At 39.4% G+C, this 17566-nt stretch overlaps 1 protein-coding gene and 1 long non-coding RNA gene across 4 annotated transcripts; one reads left to right on the top strand and one right to left on the bottom strand.

The window, feature by feature from the left end:
- Window positions 1-2206: 2206 nt before the first annotated feature.
- LOC131560093 (uncharacterized) lies at window positions 2207-8569 on the bottom strand. 2 transcript variants are annotated; one of them, XR_009274935.1, is made up of 4 exons: window positions 8466-8569; window positions 7191-7323; window positions 6465-6574; window positions 2207-2343 (listed from the first exon to the last, which is right to left on the bottom strand). It is a non-coding gene; the product is annotated as an uncharacterized LOC131560093 (long non-coding RNA). The 2 variants fall into 2 exon arrangements; XR_009274936.1 differs by lacking the exon at window positions 7191-7323 and having other exon boundaries at window positions 8466-8529.
- CDC7 (cell division cycle 7) lies at window positions 2225-17330 on the top strand. Of its 2 annotated transcripts, none has more exons than XM_058808752.1 (11): window positions 2225-2368; window positions 4362-4445; window positions 6179-6314; window positions 6945-7038; window positions 7140-7282; window positions 8941-9190; window positions 9734-9829; window positions 10858-11036; window positions 12222-12304; window positions 15127-15276; window positions 16238-17330. In XM_058808752.1, the coding sequence occupies exons 1-11, from the start codon at window positions 2275-2277 to the stop codon at window positions 16612-16614; spliced, it is 1686 nt and encodes a 561-aa protein (XP_058664735.1). In that variant the 5' UTR covers window positions 2225-2274; the 3' UTR covers window positions 16615-17330. The 2 variants fall into 2 exon arrangements, with proteins under 2 accessions (XP_058664735.1, XP_058664734.1); XM_058808751.1 differs by having other exon boundaries at window positions 2241-2368; window positions 4359-4445.
- Window positions 17331-17566: the final 236 nt, after the last annotated feature.

The following is a 17566-nucleotide window of genomic DNA, read 5'->3' as shown; positions in this document are numbered from 1 at the left end:
AGATTATTTCAGTTCATATTCTAGAGAACAAGAGATTTATGCATTATCAAGTGCAGTGGAGCTACTCTTCAACAAAAGTAATATTCTTTTATCTTTAAAAAAAGAAAAATTGACCAAAAATGGGTAATAAGCGAGAAGTGCAAAATTCTTTCATTTACAAGCATACAACTGCATTAGTCTCAGTAAAATCCAACTACTCCAAACATCAGGAAACCTTACAGTGAATAGTTCCAATATTTCCACTAAGTTTCCTAGTCCTACTCATTGCTGGTCAGCAGTTACAGGGCAGACCAGAGCCAAGGTGCAAATATAATGTTGTACTCTGTGCGATCCTTTTCGCTGTGCAATCAGCAGTAAGGCAAAGCTGCGAGCCAAGCCCCGTTACAATGGTGTAGGTGGAGCCTTCCTTGGCCTCTGGGTCATTTGCCTGAATTTCTAGCGGAGCTACAGAGAACAAGAATTTACTGGGGACTTGGGGCTGGATTACCTTGCAATAAGCACAGGTAGATAACGAACTCTGAGGCACAAACACCGTTCCGGTGCCGGACCCGGCGGGCGGCTCCTGTCCCGAGCGGGGCCGGGCCCTGGGCGGGGTGGCACAGGCCAGGCCGCGCCCCGCCCCGCTGCGGGCGGGCCCCGCCCCTCGGGCCGGCCAATGGCAGCGCGTCCTTCCCCGCCCGGCGCCGCCATTGGCCGGGGCCGCGGCTTCCGCCGAGGGCCGGGATTGGCGGCGGCGCGCGGGCGCGAAAGGCGGCGGCAGCGAAAGCCCGGCGCGCGCCGGTGTCCGCGTGAGTGCCCCCCGCTCCCTCCCCCCCTCCCTCAGCCTCGCCCGTGCCGCCCCGGGACCGAACCGGGACCGAGCCGCGCCTCTGGGGGCCCGCTCCGGGCACCCTCCGCCCCTCGGTGCCCGCCATCCCCGCGGGCACCGCTCCCCTAGCCGGCCGGCGTGGAGCCGAAGGGCCCGTGTGCGCCCCGTGAGCCCCGGGGCCGATGGGGAAAGCCGCGGCGTGCGCTGGGCCCGGGGCCTGGCTGGCGGGGGCTGTCCCGTAAGGGCAGTGCCGAGCTGCGGCTGTTCCCGCTCGGTGCGGCCCTGGTGCCAGCACCGGGGTTCGGATGTGTGCCGGCTCTCGCTCGCCGGTATCGGACCGCAGCTCTGTGTGTTAGCTTGCCGTGCTTGCGCTGCTGCTGAGGCCGTGGTGGTGCGCGATAGGAACGGGCCAGTGTGCCTGATCACCTCTAGCAGAGGGAGTGCCTACCTGTGAGACTGGAACCGCCTCCAGTCCCCTTCCAGCAGCGTCCCAGGCCCTCTGCACCAACGCTCCCGCACAAAAACGGGGCTCCAAAGAGACGGCTCCTGCCTCTTGGCCCTGTTGTTGCACAAGGATGACAGAGTAAAGGGAGCTCCAATTCTTTGGGGACAAAAATGTATTTCTGGCTCCAAAGCGGAAACAGATGAATCCTTTCATCAGGAGTTTTTCAGAATTTGTTTCCCCTATGTGGAAAAGTTCGTCCAGATCTTTAAAGGTTTGGCAGAGTAACAAGGAAGGAAAGTTTTTCAATGGAGCCAGTTTTAGTAACTGTCAGAGCTGCTGCTTCCAGGCTTACTTATCACTGGTACTACTGCCCTGGGAGTCCCTGCCACTCTTTTGCTCCTGAAAAGGGATTATCAGGGTTTTTTTGGTTGTACAGTACTAGTGGACTTTACTAGTTCAGTTTTATGTAGTGTTTCCAAGATTTGGGAATAAGCATTTCAAAATAAGCATGTTCTGTTTTTCCTGTGGTGGAAGGGCAATGAATAATTATGTTTTGCTGAATTTATCTAGGAGGGAGAGATTTCTCATATGGAGAAGGTATTTTTTTCTCTTATAATTTCTTTCAGTCTTTCTATAGCTTTTGCAGTGGGCAGTGCAGCTATTTCTGTGTGCATCCATTCCTTGCCTTTCAAAGCAAACTTTAGGGAAAAGACAGTGCTTTAATGTGAATGAGGAAACATGAGAGATGAAAATCAATTGTATTTAAGCTTATCCTGCTTTAAGTCTTCCTTCCCTTCCCCCTCCCCCTTCTATCCTCGTTGCTTTACTGGTTTACTGTTTCACTGGGATGGTGGGTGGCACTTTGTTTTAGGTAGCACAGAGGAACTCCCCAGACTCTAAATCTCATCTCAGGAACTGAGTGCAGGGCTAGGAAGTGTCTTACCAGATATGCTTCCTCCCCCAGGTGTCCAGAAGTGGCCCTCGGAGTCTTGGATTTTTTTTACTCAAGAGTTGTTTTGTGATGGAGGCGGTGTTGAAGTCTCCCTGTGATGAACAGCACCCTCAGCAGGCTGAAGACTTCCACAGGAATCTGGAGCAGAGCAGCAAGCCTTCAGGTATGTGCTGAAACAGGGACTGTGAACATTACATTTTGTTGCTGACAGGCTGCTTCATCACTTAGGGAAATTTCAGTATTGTTTATAAGCCTGTCTCTATATAATCCTTTTGTATAAAGAATTAATGAAATGTAAACATTTGAAGTGGCTTTTGATTTTTAAGGCTATTCCTGCTGTTTGTGTGTTACAAAACTTCAGCAACAGTAGTTTTGCTAAACCTACTATTAATATATTACAGAACATGTTAGTATAAGAGGATACCAGAATAAAAAAAGCCAGCCCTTGAGAATAAAACTGACCAGACAAGTGCACAAACTCAGTATTTTGCCCAGATTGATGCTGAATACTGCTGGTATTGCTTTGCAAATATGAGAAGAAATCACTTTAAAATCTGAAATATTAGCTGGCTAATATTATTGGTACCATTACCGTGATGGCACAATGACTGTACCCAGCTGAGGATTCAGGCCCCCAGAACAGAGCAAGTGATGTTTACACTGCTGTCCTTCAACAAGGACACTCGCTGACTTGTTCCAGCACTTCTCTCTTTCACCCAAACCAGCTCTGCTGAGCTCCTAAATGCTGTCAGTGCCTTGGGTAGGCCCTGCAGCCTCTGCTACCCTGCTTGAAGTGGTCTGACAGCTTTAACTTTCTCCAGGGAGGAATCTCAATTCAGTGTTGGACAAAATGGGGTATCTGGCAGGTTCTATAGCAGTTGTTGAGTTAGTTCTCCATGGTTGTTAGTATATACCTTAGGATTTTTTCATTCTCGAAATATTGGCCAAAATGTCTTAAAACAATTTGAAGAAGACAAGAGAACAACTTAAAGGGGGAAAAAAAACAGAATGTAAATAGATAGTCAAGTGAAGAAGCAGGTGTCACTTCTTAGAAGCATTTTTAGTATGTTAGTTTTTATAAAATCTTGAAATAAAAAAAATAAAATTGAAAGTTAACTAGGACTTGAATTACTAGCTGATTTATTGGTCTTTTAGAAGGAAGAAAGTGTTTTTTAGGCAGTTTTTGTTGTTGTTTAAAGTAAGCTACATAGAAGGCTAGGGATGCATGCTAATCCATTCTAGCATATCTATGATTTAAAGAAAAAATGTCTTATTGCTTCTGATTTACTGCCCTGGGGAAACACGATCCATAGACTACATTACAATATATCTGTTTATGCTAAATTTAATTTGTTATTTATTTTTAGAATGAAAAATGTATACACATTTGATTGACTTTTCAAATACCAGTTTGTGCTTAGTTCTGTATACTGAGATATTCTTTACCCCTGCTTCACAGAAATTAGTCACAGCCTCTACTCAATTGATAGCTTCAAAAGAAGTGAATTCTTATGTGGGATATAGAAAAGGTTTGAACAACAAGGATTTGTAAACTGAATGTAAAATGACATGATTTTTATGAAATAATCCAGTACAGCATCCTTGTTGTGCCATCTAGTGATTGCAGCATGAAGTGCAGCAGCTGAAATGCACAGCAAAGATGGGCTTTGGTGCCAGCTATTTTAAGTAACATTGGGAAAGATTGCATTACCAATCTTAAAAATATCTAAAAAATACTGCTTTTTCTGCATTTGTGATTTGCATCTGATGGATTTGCACCTCTGCTTACAGAAATTATTGTTAAAGATTTGCCTTTTGTCAAATTGCTGTTGCAAATTCCACGTAAACATTTAGTGATGAGCTGTAGGTGTCCTACAAACCAGGCAGCTTTTGCCTTCTCAGAATCTGCTATATGTCATATAAGTAAACAAAATTGTTTAAAGGCTGCAGCTTAGAAAGGAGTCTGATGAAGAACAGCAATATCAAGTATCCACATGGTAGTGTCAAGAGGATAGGATATGTTTGTGCTGTTCTTTCCTCTGTGTATGTGAATCCACAATCCTAAGAAATGTAATTTGTGATTTCCAAAACAGATCAGATATTTAATCAAGTTCAATAAAATTTCTAACTTATTTTCCCCATTCTTCCCACAGCAGGAGTAAAAAAAGATATTGAAAAACTTTATGAAGCAGTGCCACAGCTTGTAAATGTGTTCAAAATAAAGGAAAAAATCGGGGAAGGTAAATGTTTCATTTTATCTTGCTTGGAGTTAAGATTTCTTTTGGCATTTCTGACTTAAAAAGTATAAATCTAAGATACCAAATGGTCTCTGTAGGAATTCTTTCTGAGCACATAGGTGTATCAATTAGGAACACTTTCAAGCTATTTTCTTGAAAATCTGGTATATTAAAGCCTTTTAAAAAAACAGCATTCCAATTTTGGTAATTAAAAGCTTTTTAGGTAGATTCAAGTAAATAGTCTTAAAAATCCATTCGTTCTTCTCCCTTACATCAGAAATCTACTTATGTGTAGCTGTGTTTTTGACATGCTTAATTGGTGTTCCTTAGGTTAGCTTTGTTTCCACTAAAATCTCTTGGGCAGAAGTGGATAAGGAAACTGAAAGATTGGAACTGCTTTACTTAAAAAATGAACAATTTTTATATTTTTGAAGACATACAGTATCAAATTTTAGAATGCTTGTGTTCACCTTGCCTTCACCAAAACAGTATTGCAAATACCTTAAATTAGTGTCAGCCATTACTATAATACATATAATAGATCCAGGTACTTCTCAGTGTGGGATTTCAGCACTTTTTATGTCTAAGATGCCTAAGAGTTTTTATTTCAAAAACCACAAAGCTACTTAAAAACCCCCAGCTCCATTCCCCACAGGAATGTAAAATTAAAAAAAAACAAACTTTTACCTATCACAAAAGATTGTGTAATTAAACAAAATTTCTGGTTACGAATAATACTATGATTTTACTCTTGGGAACAATGTTTTTTAAAAATACCATTTGCAGTACAACAGCATTATGAGAAAACAAGGTAACTTAAGATTCCACTGTGGAATCACTTTCATTTTAGTAGTTCTCACCACCAAAAATAATGTTTTAAGTCAAATTTGGTAACCCTTGTTGCTGCAATCAATTCTGTTGGAAGTATGGGTCTCCAGGTTGTTTGGAATTTTTTTTATGCTGGCATGAAATATTTAGGTTTTGCTGGCATATTGATGTATGCTTGCACTCAGACTGTTGAACCAGTATGATGCAAACACATTACTTAAAATGTAATCAAAAGTAATTTCGATTCTTTATTCATATGGAAGAACACTTCAACTTGTATGTTCAGATCTCTCAGATCATTAGGATAAATTAACCTCCTAAGAGTCTTATTAGGATATCCTTAAAATTAAATGGCTGGGTAAGCTTATCATAGAGGCTGAATACTCCCTTTCTCAATCAAGGGATCTCACATTCGATGTGGTAAAATGCTCTAGGCAGATAAACAGTGCAGTGAGACATCATGTGGGAAGCCTTACTTTATAGACAAAGCACAGATTTAAGGAAAATGTAGCAATTTCAGAAGTGCTTTGAATAGCACTGGCAGTGCTTTCCAGATTAGCATTATATAGTCCTCTTACATTGTAGGGAGAGGAGGTAGATGTCAGATGAAAGTAAGCTACCTAAACAAGAAAACAAATCAAAGATAGGAAATTTACATTCAAAGAGCACTGTGTCCCAGGCAAGTTAGACAGTGTTATATTTGCATTTTTACTGACATAAAAAACTTGTATACAAGATCAGTATATTCAGTAGTAGAAAAAAGGAACTGGATTTTTCTCTTCTGGAATCTGCTTTTGATGTAGTATCAAGTGTACTGCAGGATTGTGAACAGTCAGATCATTTCTGTAAACATCTGCATTGACCTAATTAAAAATTTTGAAGACTGTGTTTTTCTCCTTTGTTTACAGGTACTTTTAGTTCTGTTTACTTGGCCACAGCACAGCTACAAACAGGATATGAGGAAAAAATGGCTCTAAAACACTTGATTCCAACCAGCCACCCTCTGCGAATAGCTGCTGAACTTCAGTGCCTCACAGTGGCAGGGTATATAAACTAAAAAATTATGATTTTCATAACAGCTGAACGTTGTCTCACTGTTCTGTATTTAAGTTTTGGCACTTCTCTTGATTTGTATTTAAACACACACAAATATATTATTTTTCTTGAGAGCAAATAACAAAAGGAGTGTCTTACCTGTAATGGGTGCCCTTTGCTGCTGGTCTCAGTTTCGAGGGGTGCTCTATTTACCAGCTGAGAAATTCCATTATATATCTTTGTGGTAACAAAGTCCCAGTTCTGAAATGCTTGGAAAAAAGAATCACTTCATTAGAAATGTGATTTTAGGAATGGATATTAGTTGGTGGAGGGTGCTGAATAGCACTTTCTTAAAGTAGTAGGATCATGAAAGTTTGGGCCTGTATTAATTGCAGTGGTAACTACAAACTACAGCCCCACAGATAATCTGTAGAGTTCTATTCCAAACTGGAGAATAGAGCATAAAATGGAGCATAGCTGTGAGCAGCAAGAGCACAAGTGCTGATTGCTGATAAGACTGCTGTCAAAATATAAGTTAGGATTAAAAGAAAGCTTGACTGAAGTTTTTATTTTGAAAAAATAAAGAAAAATAAATATCCATCCTCTGTTCTTTGTTCAGTAATACTGCTTTTCTTCTAGGGGACAAGATAATGTTATGGGAGTTAAATACTGCTTTAGGAAAAACGATCACGTTGTTATTGTTATGCCATATCTGGAGCACGAGTCCTTCTTGGTGAGTCTCAGACTTGTGATACGTAGTAAAACATTTAATTAAAAGCAGATGCATAATTATTCTATAATTCTATAAATTACAGTATCCAAATATTCTTTCAGGACATTTTGAATTCCCTTTCCTTTGAAGAAGTGAGGGAATACATGTTTAACCTGTTTAAAGCGTTGAGGCGCATCCATCACTTCGGCATTGTTCACCGTGATGTCAAGCCCAGCAACTTCCTCTACAACAGGCAGCTGAAAAAGTGAGTCTGGCCATGCTGTGATCTCATCTGGGGATGTGTGCCTTGGCAGAACAAAGTCAATTACGTTTTTAAGCTTCTTTCCTTCCAGCTCCATAACATGTTCTTAAATAATAAAGCTGAAAACGTGGGGTTTTATTTGTAAAATTTTTCTTTCACTGTTAAGGGACTTGAAAAGGGAAGGATTTTTTTTACTGAAGGTAGTATCTGCTTCATAGAGTGACAAAGACCTGATAAAATGAAGATTTTATTACTGAGTAAAAGTACTACATTTCAAATAAGAATGAGAAGAATAAAATATGTTTTTTTTTTTTTAAATAAGAAAGTCAATTGTAACTTGTTGTACAAAGAATGATCCTTGTACATTTTTAATAGTGGATAGAGTAAAACTAATACAGGTAAGATAGCTGGCTTTGGGCTGTTTTCACCTTACCTTGAATTAATGTTTATAACTAGTAGAGTTGGCTCTTTTGCCTGCAAGTTACAAAATTTAGATTGTAAAAAGTGAGGTACTGCTTCTTTGTGAAGAGCTGAAGTAGACAGAGTGCTACAGTGCTAGCAGTCCTATAGCTGTATTTGTTAGCATAGTGCTTGCAAAGACAAGACACTGAGGTATTGGAGTGTGTCCAAAACAAAGCACTGTAGCAGGATGCACATCCCCAATGTGGAAGTGATAGGAAACAGCCTCAAGTTGCATCAGGGAAGGTTTAGATTAAATATTAGAAAAAAGTTTATCAAGCATTGGAATGGGCTGTGCAGGGAAGTGGTTGAGTCACCATCTCTGGAGGAATTTAAAAGACCTGTAGATCCAGCACTTAGGGACATGCCTTTGTGGGACTTGTCAGAGCAGGGTTAACAGTTGGACTTGATTTTAAAGGTCTTTTCCAGCCTAAATGTTTCTGTGATTCTATGCAGTGAAAGTTTGTAGGGGAGATTTGATTGCATTTTGCCAAACCACAAGCTTAAAAGTTTGAGAAATGCTATTTTGGATTTTTTAATCTGTCAAAATGAACATGTACTGTCATTTTGCTCTTCCTGCATTTTTTTGAGCTTTAATCTCTACTTTGTGTTTAGAGGCGTGGAGTTGAGTTTGAGACCTGGGGACAGATGGATTATCTTTGTACTGGTTGTAGCAAAAATAATCCTTTTAGAGACAGATCTGAAGTGTGAACTAATGTAGCCTTACCTGTTTGAAGACTAAAGTAAATTCCAGTAGTATTTGCCAGAACTCTGTCAAAACTTTAGGCACTGTTGGTCTGGTTTGTCTTCACTGCTGCCTTTGTCCTGTGCCCGTGGGAATCCTGCACGAGTTGAGTCACTTGTACATGACTGCTGGCTGAAGGTTCAGGGCTGTAGGATTAGAAAAACTTCAGAAAGGAGTTGCTGAAAATATTTTTTTAACACCTTTGGAGGAAGGATGCACTTGATAAGATTTTGGGACAAGAAACAATGAACAGTGGTGTGGGGTGAAAACATTGAGGAGATAGGTAAGATGGGTCAGTAGGAGGAGAAGGAAGAAAATAGGACTGTGATGCTGGCAAGAGTACAGATAAGCAACACTGAATGAAGTGTGAAAGAAAGATAGATAAATAAGTAATGAATAGTAAATTGAATGACTAATAGATACTTTGTGACTCCTGATTCTGAATTTGTCTTTTCAGGTATGCCTTGGTAGATTTTGGCTTGGCACAAGGAACCCCTGATACGAAAATTGAGCTTCTTAAAACTGCCCACTCTGAAGACCAGCAGGGAAGTTGCTTGCAAATGAATCCCATTGTAACCTTGGAAAATGGGGTTTCTGTCAGTGTCACAGCACCCAAACAGATAGCTCAACAGTCAGCCTCAAAAGCAGCTGACAGAAGGTCCAGCTCACTTTCAAAAGTACAGATGAAACAAGGAAGAGGAGGAAAGGTTCTCCATCTCTCCTTAATGCTGTTGTCTATGTTTAATGTGTTCCTTCATCCAACAGGGGGAGATGCAGTACTTGCACAGAAGCTGAGCCTGCACAGCAGCACGGTGTTCATATCTAAGGAGCCACTTGTACATAACTATTGGCTTCATCATTATCTGTTAGATGTAATACAGGGCTGAAGGCTGTATAAACCCTAACATGAGTTACTATTTAGACAGCCTTAAATCCTTTTTTAGAGACATGGATGGGGAAACTCCTCCCCAAGCCAATAATCATTCACCTATGTTTAGTTACTAGTTGCATAACAAGTGCAATACAGACTACACTTGGATTGTCTTGGGGCACTTCAGAGGTGTGATTGGTTTTGTAAACATGTTTGCTGTTCTGTCTAGACCATGCTTCTTCATCCACAGTAACCTGATGCCTGAAAATTACTTACATGCAGCTGTTTTAGTTTTGTGACACTCCACACGTTTTTTGAACTGTCAGTACCCAGATGCCTGTTAAACAGGATCCTGACTGTCCTTTTTGCTGGTCTGTAGGAGGACTCTGTGCACCATTCTGTCCAGCGCTCTGTCTTTGGAGAGAGGAATTTCAATGTCTACAGCTCCACATACCAGGAGAACTCAAGCACAAAAGTAAGAAGTATTGACTCATCAGTAGGATCAATCTGCTGCATATTTGAAAAAGTATAGAAATGGTTGTTCTGTAAGACAGAGCACTGCTCCAGAATGCTGTGGAACTAAAAGGTTTTGAGCAGACTATTAAACGTGTCTTTCCTGAAAGGCTCAAAGAACTTTTCATTTCTGTTTGAGTCCCTTTTGAAGCTCCTAAACAAGGAGTTCTGTAGCTGTCTCCCTAGCTGATCTTGTTTGGATGCTAAGTTAATCTTTTTTCCTATACATCTATCTGTGCAGCTAATCACAGAATCACAAAATAAAGTGAGTTGGAAGGGACCAATAAGGATCATCGAGTCCAACTCCTGGCCCAGCACAGCACCATCCCCCAGAGTCCCACCCTGTGCCTGAGAGCATTGTCCAAACACTTCTGGAGCTCTGGCAGGCTGCTGCTGTGACCCCTGCCCTGGGGAGCCTGCTCCTGAGCTAAACTACTTCCTACTTACCTTGGGAAATTTAAAAAAAAATATTTTGCAGTTGAAGCTGAGGATAAAACTTTTAACTATTTTTTTTGTAATTAGTATTTAATATGACAAGGGGCAAACCCCAACTAATTCGAGGGTTTGGTTTATGGTATTTTATTGTAGAACTAGAGTTAATGTCAGTGTGTTGATGTGTCATTTCATGTTCTTTTTTTCTTATTCTCATATTGAGAAAAAATCTTGAAACACTGTAATAACTTGAAAAATATTTGTCTTGTAGCTTCAAAATATCTAATATATATTGGTTTTTTTATAAACACTGAAAATGTCTTCTGCAGGGGAGGAAGTCAGGCTATCTAGAAAGTTCCAGCGTCTGTTTTATACCAGTAGTTTTACTGGTTTTTTACCAGTAGATTTGGTACTGTTAGAGAGATTTGCTGTCTGTTCTAAAATTCCTCATGTTCATCAGCACCTGTTAAGTTAGTATTTTAGGACCTGTCCTATCTATATGTAAAAGGAAACTTCTTAAATACCTATGTCACCTTCTCTAAAATATCTCCATTGCAGCTCATAAAACAATCAAAGGTGATAGATGTTTCATCTAGGAAGCTGGTAACAAAGAAGAAGATTATTTCTACCAGAACTGTGAGCAGTGGGGCAGCCAGGAAAGCTGCCAGTGCTTGCCCTTTAAACCTGCCCTGTGACTGTTATGCAACGGACAGAGTCTGCAGTGTTTGCCTTTCAAGGTAATTTGCTTTGATGATGTTGTAAAATTGTCTACTCTGCTGTCAAGCAAAGTCAGAAACTTAGATTTACTAGACTGCTGATTTAGTAAGTGAAATATAGTATTTGATCTCTGCAGCCCTTAAAACACTGAGTATGCTCTTTTTAAACAAAAATAGTTGATGGAATTCGTGGATTAGTTCACTGCTGTCTGCAGCTAGAAAGATTCCCTGGTAATTATTTTCTTGCTGTTGTGCTTATTTATTCACCTACATGTGTTGTAGAAAATCACTTGAGTTAATTACAACACTTAGAAAAGTGTTCTAAATTCTGTCATTTAGTAGTTATCTAATAGGCCTGAATTATAGCAACAGTCAGAAATCATGAAATGTAGAATAAAAAGGAAGCATGACTGTTTTGCATTTGTTCATCTAAAAAACTAAGAGGATCACAGAATGGTTTGGGTTGGAAGGAGGAACCTTAAAGGTCATCTTTTTCCAAGCCCTCTGCCATGGGCAGGGGCAGCTCCCACTGGAGCAGGCAGCTCCAAGCCGCATCCTACCCGGCCTTGAGCACTGCCAGGGATGGGCAGCCTGCTCCAGTGCCTCATGTTGGAGAATCTCAGCAGCTGAGTTCAACTCCATCCCTCTGCAGGTATTTTGGTTATGATCTACTATTGTCTTTTATCACATATGATCTTTTAATTAATGATAACCTTGGACCTTTTAGTTAATCTAACAAAATGTAAATTCCTGGCAACATTCAGAAGAACCCTTAGGTTGCTCTGTACTAACACAAAGTCATAGCATCCACATTCAAGAATCTCATATGGTTTTTGCCTTGGGTTAATTAGCCTCAGCTTCAAAGTTTCCCATGAAAACAAGCCTTTAACAAAAATGACACTTCTCTTAGATGAATTTAAGAAAAGGTCATTGTGAATTAAGTATGCAATAAGTATTTCTCTTGTATTATCTTATGTTAGATAATACTATTAAAATATAATAGATAATTATTATAGGGTATTATGTGTGTATCTTAGGATTTCATGCTAGATAAGATGCTTGAAACCTCTGTAAAACTTGAATAAAGCAGTTAGGTTGTTTACACATCTTACACAAGTATATTCTAAAAATTATGGTAAGTATTATTAGATTTAGAACTTACTTACCAACTTTTACATTCTAAATATATTTGTCTCTTATTGCAAGGCGTCAGCAAGTGGCTCCCAGGGCAGGAACACCTGGATTCAGAGCACCAGAAGTATTAACAAAGTGCCCCACTCAGACCACAGGTACTGCCCAACAGACTCAAACAAATGGCTTTCTTCACTTGTTCATCTTTCTCATTTATGCATATTTTGTTGTCTTTTTTAAGGGAGGATTTTTTAACTTGTGAAATTCATTTTTCATCCCTTGTAATGCTTTTCAAGTCTTTCCTGATTTTAATTAAAAGTTTATTATTCAGAGGAAGAACAATTCAGGGATATTTTTCCTGAATTTGAAACTTGAATATCTTTATTAATTTGAGAGGTAGTGGCATGCACAGGAGTTTAATGCAATATATTTTAAAAGAAAAAAGATTTTTTTTGAAGTTTCTTGGCTTATTTGTTCAAGAAAAATCTTGAATAAATCTTGGGGAGAGGGAACATTGTTTAGCCTTTTCTACGCAAGATGTAACTTATGCTGCCATCGCAGGCATAATTAATGTTGTAATTGCAAATGTGTTCTAGAAAGCATTATTTAATGACTTTTTATAATAGTTTTACTTTTTGCTAGTGGTTTAAGTAGATGGCGTATAATTGTCATAATGTTTTTGAACTTAAATTTTCATTTCTCTGTGTTAAAATTTCGTGAATAAGATTCAGTGGTTTGGGTAAATATTGGGGCAGGGCAGAGGGATGGTTAATGCATTACCTGGTGCAAGCAAGGTGGGAGAGGTTGTGCCTACCTGCAGGATGGAGTACCAATAGAAGCAAAGTTACCCATTAAATATTTGCTGTATGGCCAGGAGTTCTAACTTACAAAAAAATACAAATATCTCTAAAAACTCCATTTAAGATATAAGGGTTTAGCCATTTTTTTCTGAATAGCTTTTGAGAAAGCTGTCAGTTTTCAGTAAAGTATGTAAGCACACTCAAAATAGAATTATCAATATATTTGATCAGCTTATGCCTAGGTAGCTTACTGCTGTTTGAACAGCATCTGTGCTGTGAGTATGACTGGGATTTCAAAGGTATGGCAGCTTGTTTGGAGTTCTTGTGCCTGTGCTGTAACAGCCAGCTTTATGGGCTAGCAGCCATCCAGAAATCTAGGACAAGTTTAGACAATCTCTGAGCCTGTCTAGACAGAAGTGAGGCAGAAAGAAGACGTACCTAGGAAATGTTGGACTCTTGCTGGTGTTAAGCACACTCTCAGATGGTTCTCTGTTCTCTAGGGTAATGAGATTACAAAAAGGAAGGGCAAATCTAGACACCCTTGGGTGTGGCACAGACATCCCTGGACTGAGTCAGTAGTGCTGAGCTCCTGCAGTACATCAATAAAGCCCTTAACTTAAACTGGGTACACTAATTCTAATTTTTATGATACCATGTTTTATTTGAACTAGCAAGGATTACTGTCCACTTTTCATTTGGGGCTGCTGGAGTCACCTTGTTGTACTCCTGCCAGTGTCACTCCTGGTTTTGGCCACTGTGCTGACACCAAGTTACTGGCTGAATCCAGCTGACTCTACCCAGAGCTACTACAGCACATCTGACCCAGGTTCACAGTGCTGGGAGTACAGCCCAAACTTCCAAGCTGAGGCTACACAGGTCCAGTTCCACTTTCCCTTGGTTTGTCCCTTGCTCCCCTTTCCTCACTAGCTGGGTAACAATAGACAATAGCATGGGGAGGAATCATGATTTTCATGTCATTCCACAAGATCTTGCACTCTGCTGATGATCACAGCTCTACTACAATTGTGGGGCCAGGATTTACTGCCCACTCAAATGGATAAAGCCTTATAATTTCAGCAAGAGTTACACAATTAAACCTTCTCAAAGGTCAAGACCTTGATTACTCCAGCTTACCCAACCACATCCTCAGGGGGATGCATGGCCCCTCAAACAGATAGTATTACTGTATCACTGTTGGAAAGATGATACTAAAACATTTTACAGGAACTGTGCAGAAGGCTGAAAACCTTTCCACTGTAAATTGTGCCAAATTATTAACTTGGATTTTTTAAAATAAAAGATATAAAATCTGGTTTTGCAACTAAAGTCAACCCAATACCTTTTTTCCAAATCAAAGTCCTGTGCTGAGTGTTTCTAATTAGAACATCCAAATTAATTACTGCCTATTTTGCTGCTTACTTTTTTCAATAGGACTAGGATGAATATGCCTCTATTTCTCAACTGTTAATTTTTCTCTTTGGAGTTTGAGATCCTTCAGACTCTATCCTTCACTTTCCTTGCCATCTCTTAAAATGTGCACCTTAGTGAGCCAAAAAATTATGGCAGACAGGTATTCTTGTAACTTCCAGCACTGAAGTTTCCATCAGGCTTTGGCCTCTATCCCCAGAGTACTCTCTGTACTCTCCATAACACAATGAAACTGATGAATAACTTTGAACTATTACGGTTTTTAAAGTGCCTATCTTGTCAAGTGAGTTCATATTAGAGAAGAATAAATTTCATAATAAGATCAATTTCTTAATGCTGCCTACCTGTGCCAGCCTCAATCCCCAAAAAATTTTCACAAACATTTTTTATTTGTGACCGTTATATAGGTTTTCTCCATAGAAAGTAAAGTTAAATATTTATCAAACCAGCCATTTCATTTGCCCCGTCTCATCTTCCCAGGTAAAACAACTTCAAACATTGTTTTGGTTCATTTTAAGTTTAGCAAGTTAATGGAATTACTCATATGAAAAATCTCCCTCTGCATTAAAGTAGGAAATTATTCTTCAATCTAATTACAGAAGTTTCCACTATTATCTCTGAAGTATTATCTGTGTGACCAAAGTCAAGAAGTACTTCAGAACATAACTTTGCTGATAGAAACGTTTCAGATCATAATTTATTTTTAAAGTTGAGATTTTGTTTGTGATTAATAAATTTGCTTTCCTTTGCAGCAATAGACATGTGGTCTGCAGGAATCATATTCCTTTCTCTACTCAGTGGACGGTATCCATTTTTCAAAGCAAGTGATGATTTAACTGCTTTGGCACAAATCATGACAGTTCGTGGATCCAGAGAAACCATTCAGGCTGCTAGAACTTTTGGTATGCAAACCTTCATTTTGGGGGAAGGGGGAAAATGTTACTTAATACTGTGATTACAATCAATTATTTTTTTGTGTAAATAAATATATTTTTAGGTTTGAGAATAATTTTGGAAGTAAATAATGTGTTTTGAAGTGTATATTGAGAGACTTTTAAGACAGTTTTGTGTTTTTCTGTCTTTTACAATGTGTGTATGGGGTACTACTATATGTCATAGTTTTCCCAGCCTGTCTACTGCCTTTCACTAAGTCAGGGCTACTTGAGGTGAAGTATGCCAACAAAATGTTTCCTACTGGCATTTGGTTAGAATTCTTGAGACAGTGTTTCTATTTCTACAAAATTTGGCCTGGAGGTTTAAGTCAATGTGACTTAAAATTTAGATGATGTAAACCTTCCTTTTCCCCCACCTCTTTCCCCAGAAGGCCTAGTAAAACAAACAAACAAACAAGCTAAAAACCCAACACCCAACAGCTGGCCTGTTTAAAAAAGACAGAATCACCACAAAACATCCAAATAACCATTCCCCTAATTGCTTGGAGGCTAAATGCTGCAGCATTGCTACCTGGATGTGTAACTGCCAGCATCAATTTTCATTCTCCATATAGAGGTGTAGAAATCAGGGTATTTAATTGTCTTCAGTTCTGTTTAAATGACAGTGAAATGCATAAAGTTGGTGTACAGGGTGGCTGACAACCTGTCACTACATAACTTGACATAACCCAGAACTCTTTGTTCTGAGCAGAACTGAGATGATGACCCCTTCCTTCTGACTCTTAGGGGCTGCTTCTGTAGCAGCAGGGCTGGCGTGGAGACATGGGGGGCTGGATTTGGTTCTTTGATAGATTTGTTTTTCTTTCATGCTGGTTATAATTTGAGACATGAAGTTTCTCAGAAACAAAAGTTACAGTTGCATAGAAAGTATAATAAAATGTGGCTTCCTGTACAACCTTTTTTGTCCTAGGAAAATCAGTTGTGTGTACCCAAGTTGTCCCAACTCAAAACCTACGAACCCTCTGTGAAAAGCTGAGAGGAACAAATAGCAGCTGTAAGGGATCTCAGGGGGAAGGGCCCAGCAGGTCTGAAAACAACACAGCTCTGTCAGTTGCAGCAGAAAAACCCTGTGCTCCTGAGACACTTGGAAAACAAATTCAACACTTACAGAGTCTTCAGGAAGCTGATGGTGCTTTGGAAACGAAGGAAGCTGACATGAAAGGATGGGATCAGGTTCCTGATGAAGCCTATGACCTACTTGATAAGCTACTAGACTTAAACCCTGCAACAAGAATAACTGCAAAAGAGGCTTTGCTGCATCCTTTTTTTAAAGACATAAGGCTCTGAGAAAATAACTTACTTTGTTATTCCTTTCATATGTTTTGTAGAACTGAAATACTAAGGCAGTTTTACCTTGTTGCCTTCAACATTTACACTCACTGAAATAACATCACTGTGCTCTGAACTACTGAAATTTTGTCTTGTACAGTTAGACTCTGAATGTCAGTTTAAGAAACACTTGCAGATGCAAAAGTTACATAAACATCACTAATGTGCTCTTATCCTAGGACACTTCTGAGAGGTTATTGCTGTGCATACCTGTTCTCTAAGAAAGTTAACTTTGATCAAAAACAACAAAGAAAAAAAGAGTTTCATAAGCTCTGTGCTTAATTCTTGAGATATTCCCTTAAAATTTACAAGTTTGCCTTAAGGTACAACTGAAATAAGAAAGTGTTTGAGACTTTTTTCTGTACTCGCATATCTCTGCTTTGTTCCTGTTTGGTACATGGGGGACTGAAAATGGAACAAAGAGTATTCATTTTGTTCAGACTATTTTCAGAGAACAGTCTTACTTTGGGAGTGTTGCTAGAAGAAAGGCCAGGTGCTGGAGATTATATCATCAAAAGAAAAGCATAACTTTTAAAGTACATTTTTGTCCCTGTCTGGTCTTTGCTACTTAGCAAATAGTAATAAATGCAGATACTAATTTTGCATGTTTCCTCAGTGCCATGGGTAACTGTCAGTATTCCACAGCTGCTGCCTTCAAGGATGTCGAGTGCCAGGCATAGGTTTTATTTCTGTTATAGAAACTGATTTCTTAAAAAATACCTGTTCAATAAATGATTTGGTTTTATAACTTCAGAAGCTTGTCTAGAAATGCTTCTATAAAACTCAGGTAAGGTTTTCCTGTGGGATGTTTCTGTTCAGGGAGTCTTCCACATTGGTTTCCTGCATAAATTCCTCAATGATAGAAGCCACTTTGGATAGCTCAGGTGTGTATGGCTCCTCTTATAGCAGA

Source organism: Ammospiza caudacuta, chromosome 7, assembly GCF_027887145.1.
Source record: "Ammospiza caudacuta isolate bAmmCau1 chromosome 7, bAmmCau1.pri, whole genome shotgun sequence".
In the NCBI taxonomy this organism is placed as follows: Eukaryota; Metazoa; Chordata; class Aves; order Passeriformes; family Passerellidae; genus Ammospiza; species Ammospiza caudacuta.
Note: the sequence above shows the minus strand (reverse complement) of the source record. Positions and strands in the feature narration are given on the sequence as shown.

Coding starts and splice junctions, on each gene's coding strand:
- CDC7 (XM_058808751.1), top strand. CDS start 2,275: ATGGAGGCGGTGTTGAAGTCTCCCTGTGATGAACAGCACCCTCAGCAG. Junction 2,369..4,358: donor GCAGAGCAGCAAGCCTTCAG/GTATGTGCTGAA, acceptor TTCTTCCCACAG/CAGGAGTAAAAAAAGATATT. Junction 7,039..7,139: donor TGGAGCACGAGTCCTTCTTG/GTGAGTCTCAGA, acceptor ATATTCTTTCAG/GACATTTTGAATTCCCTTTC.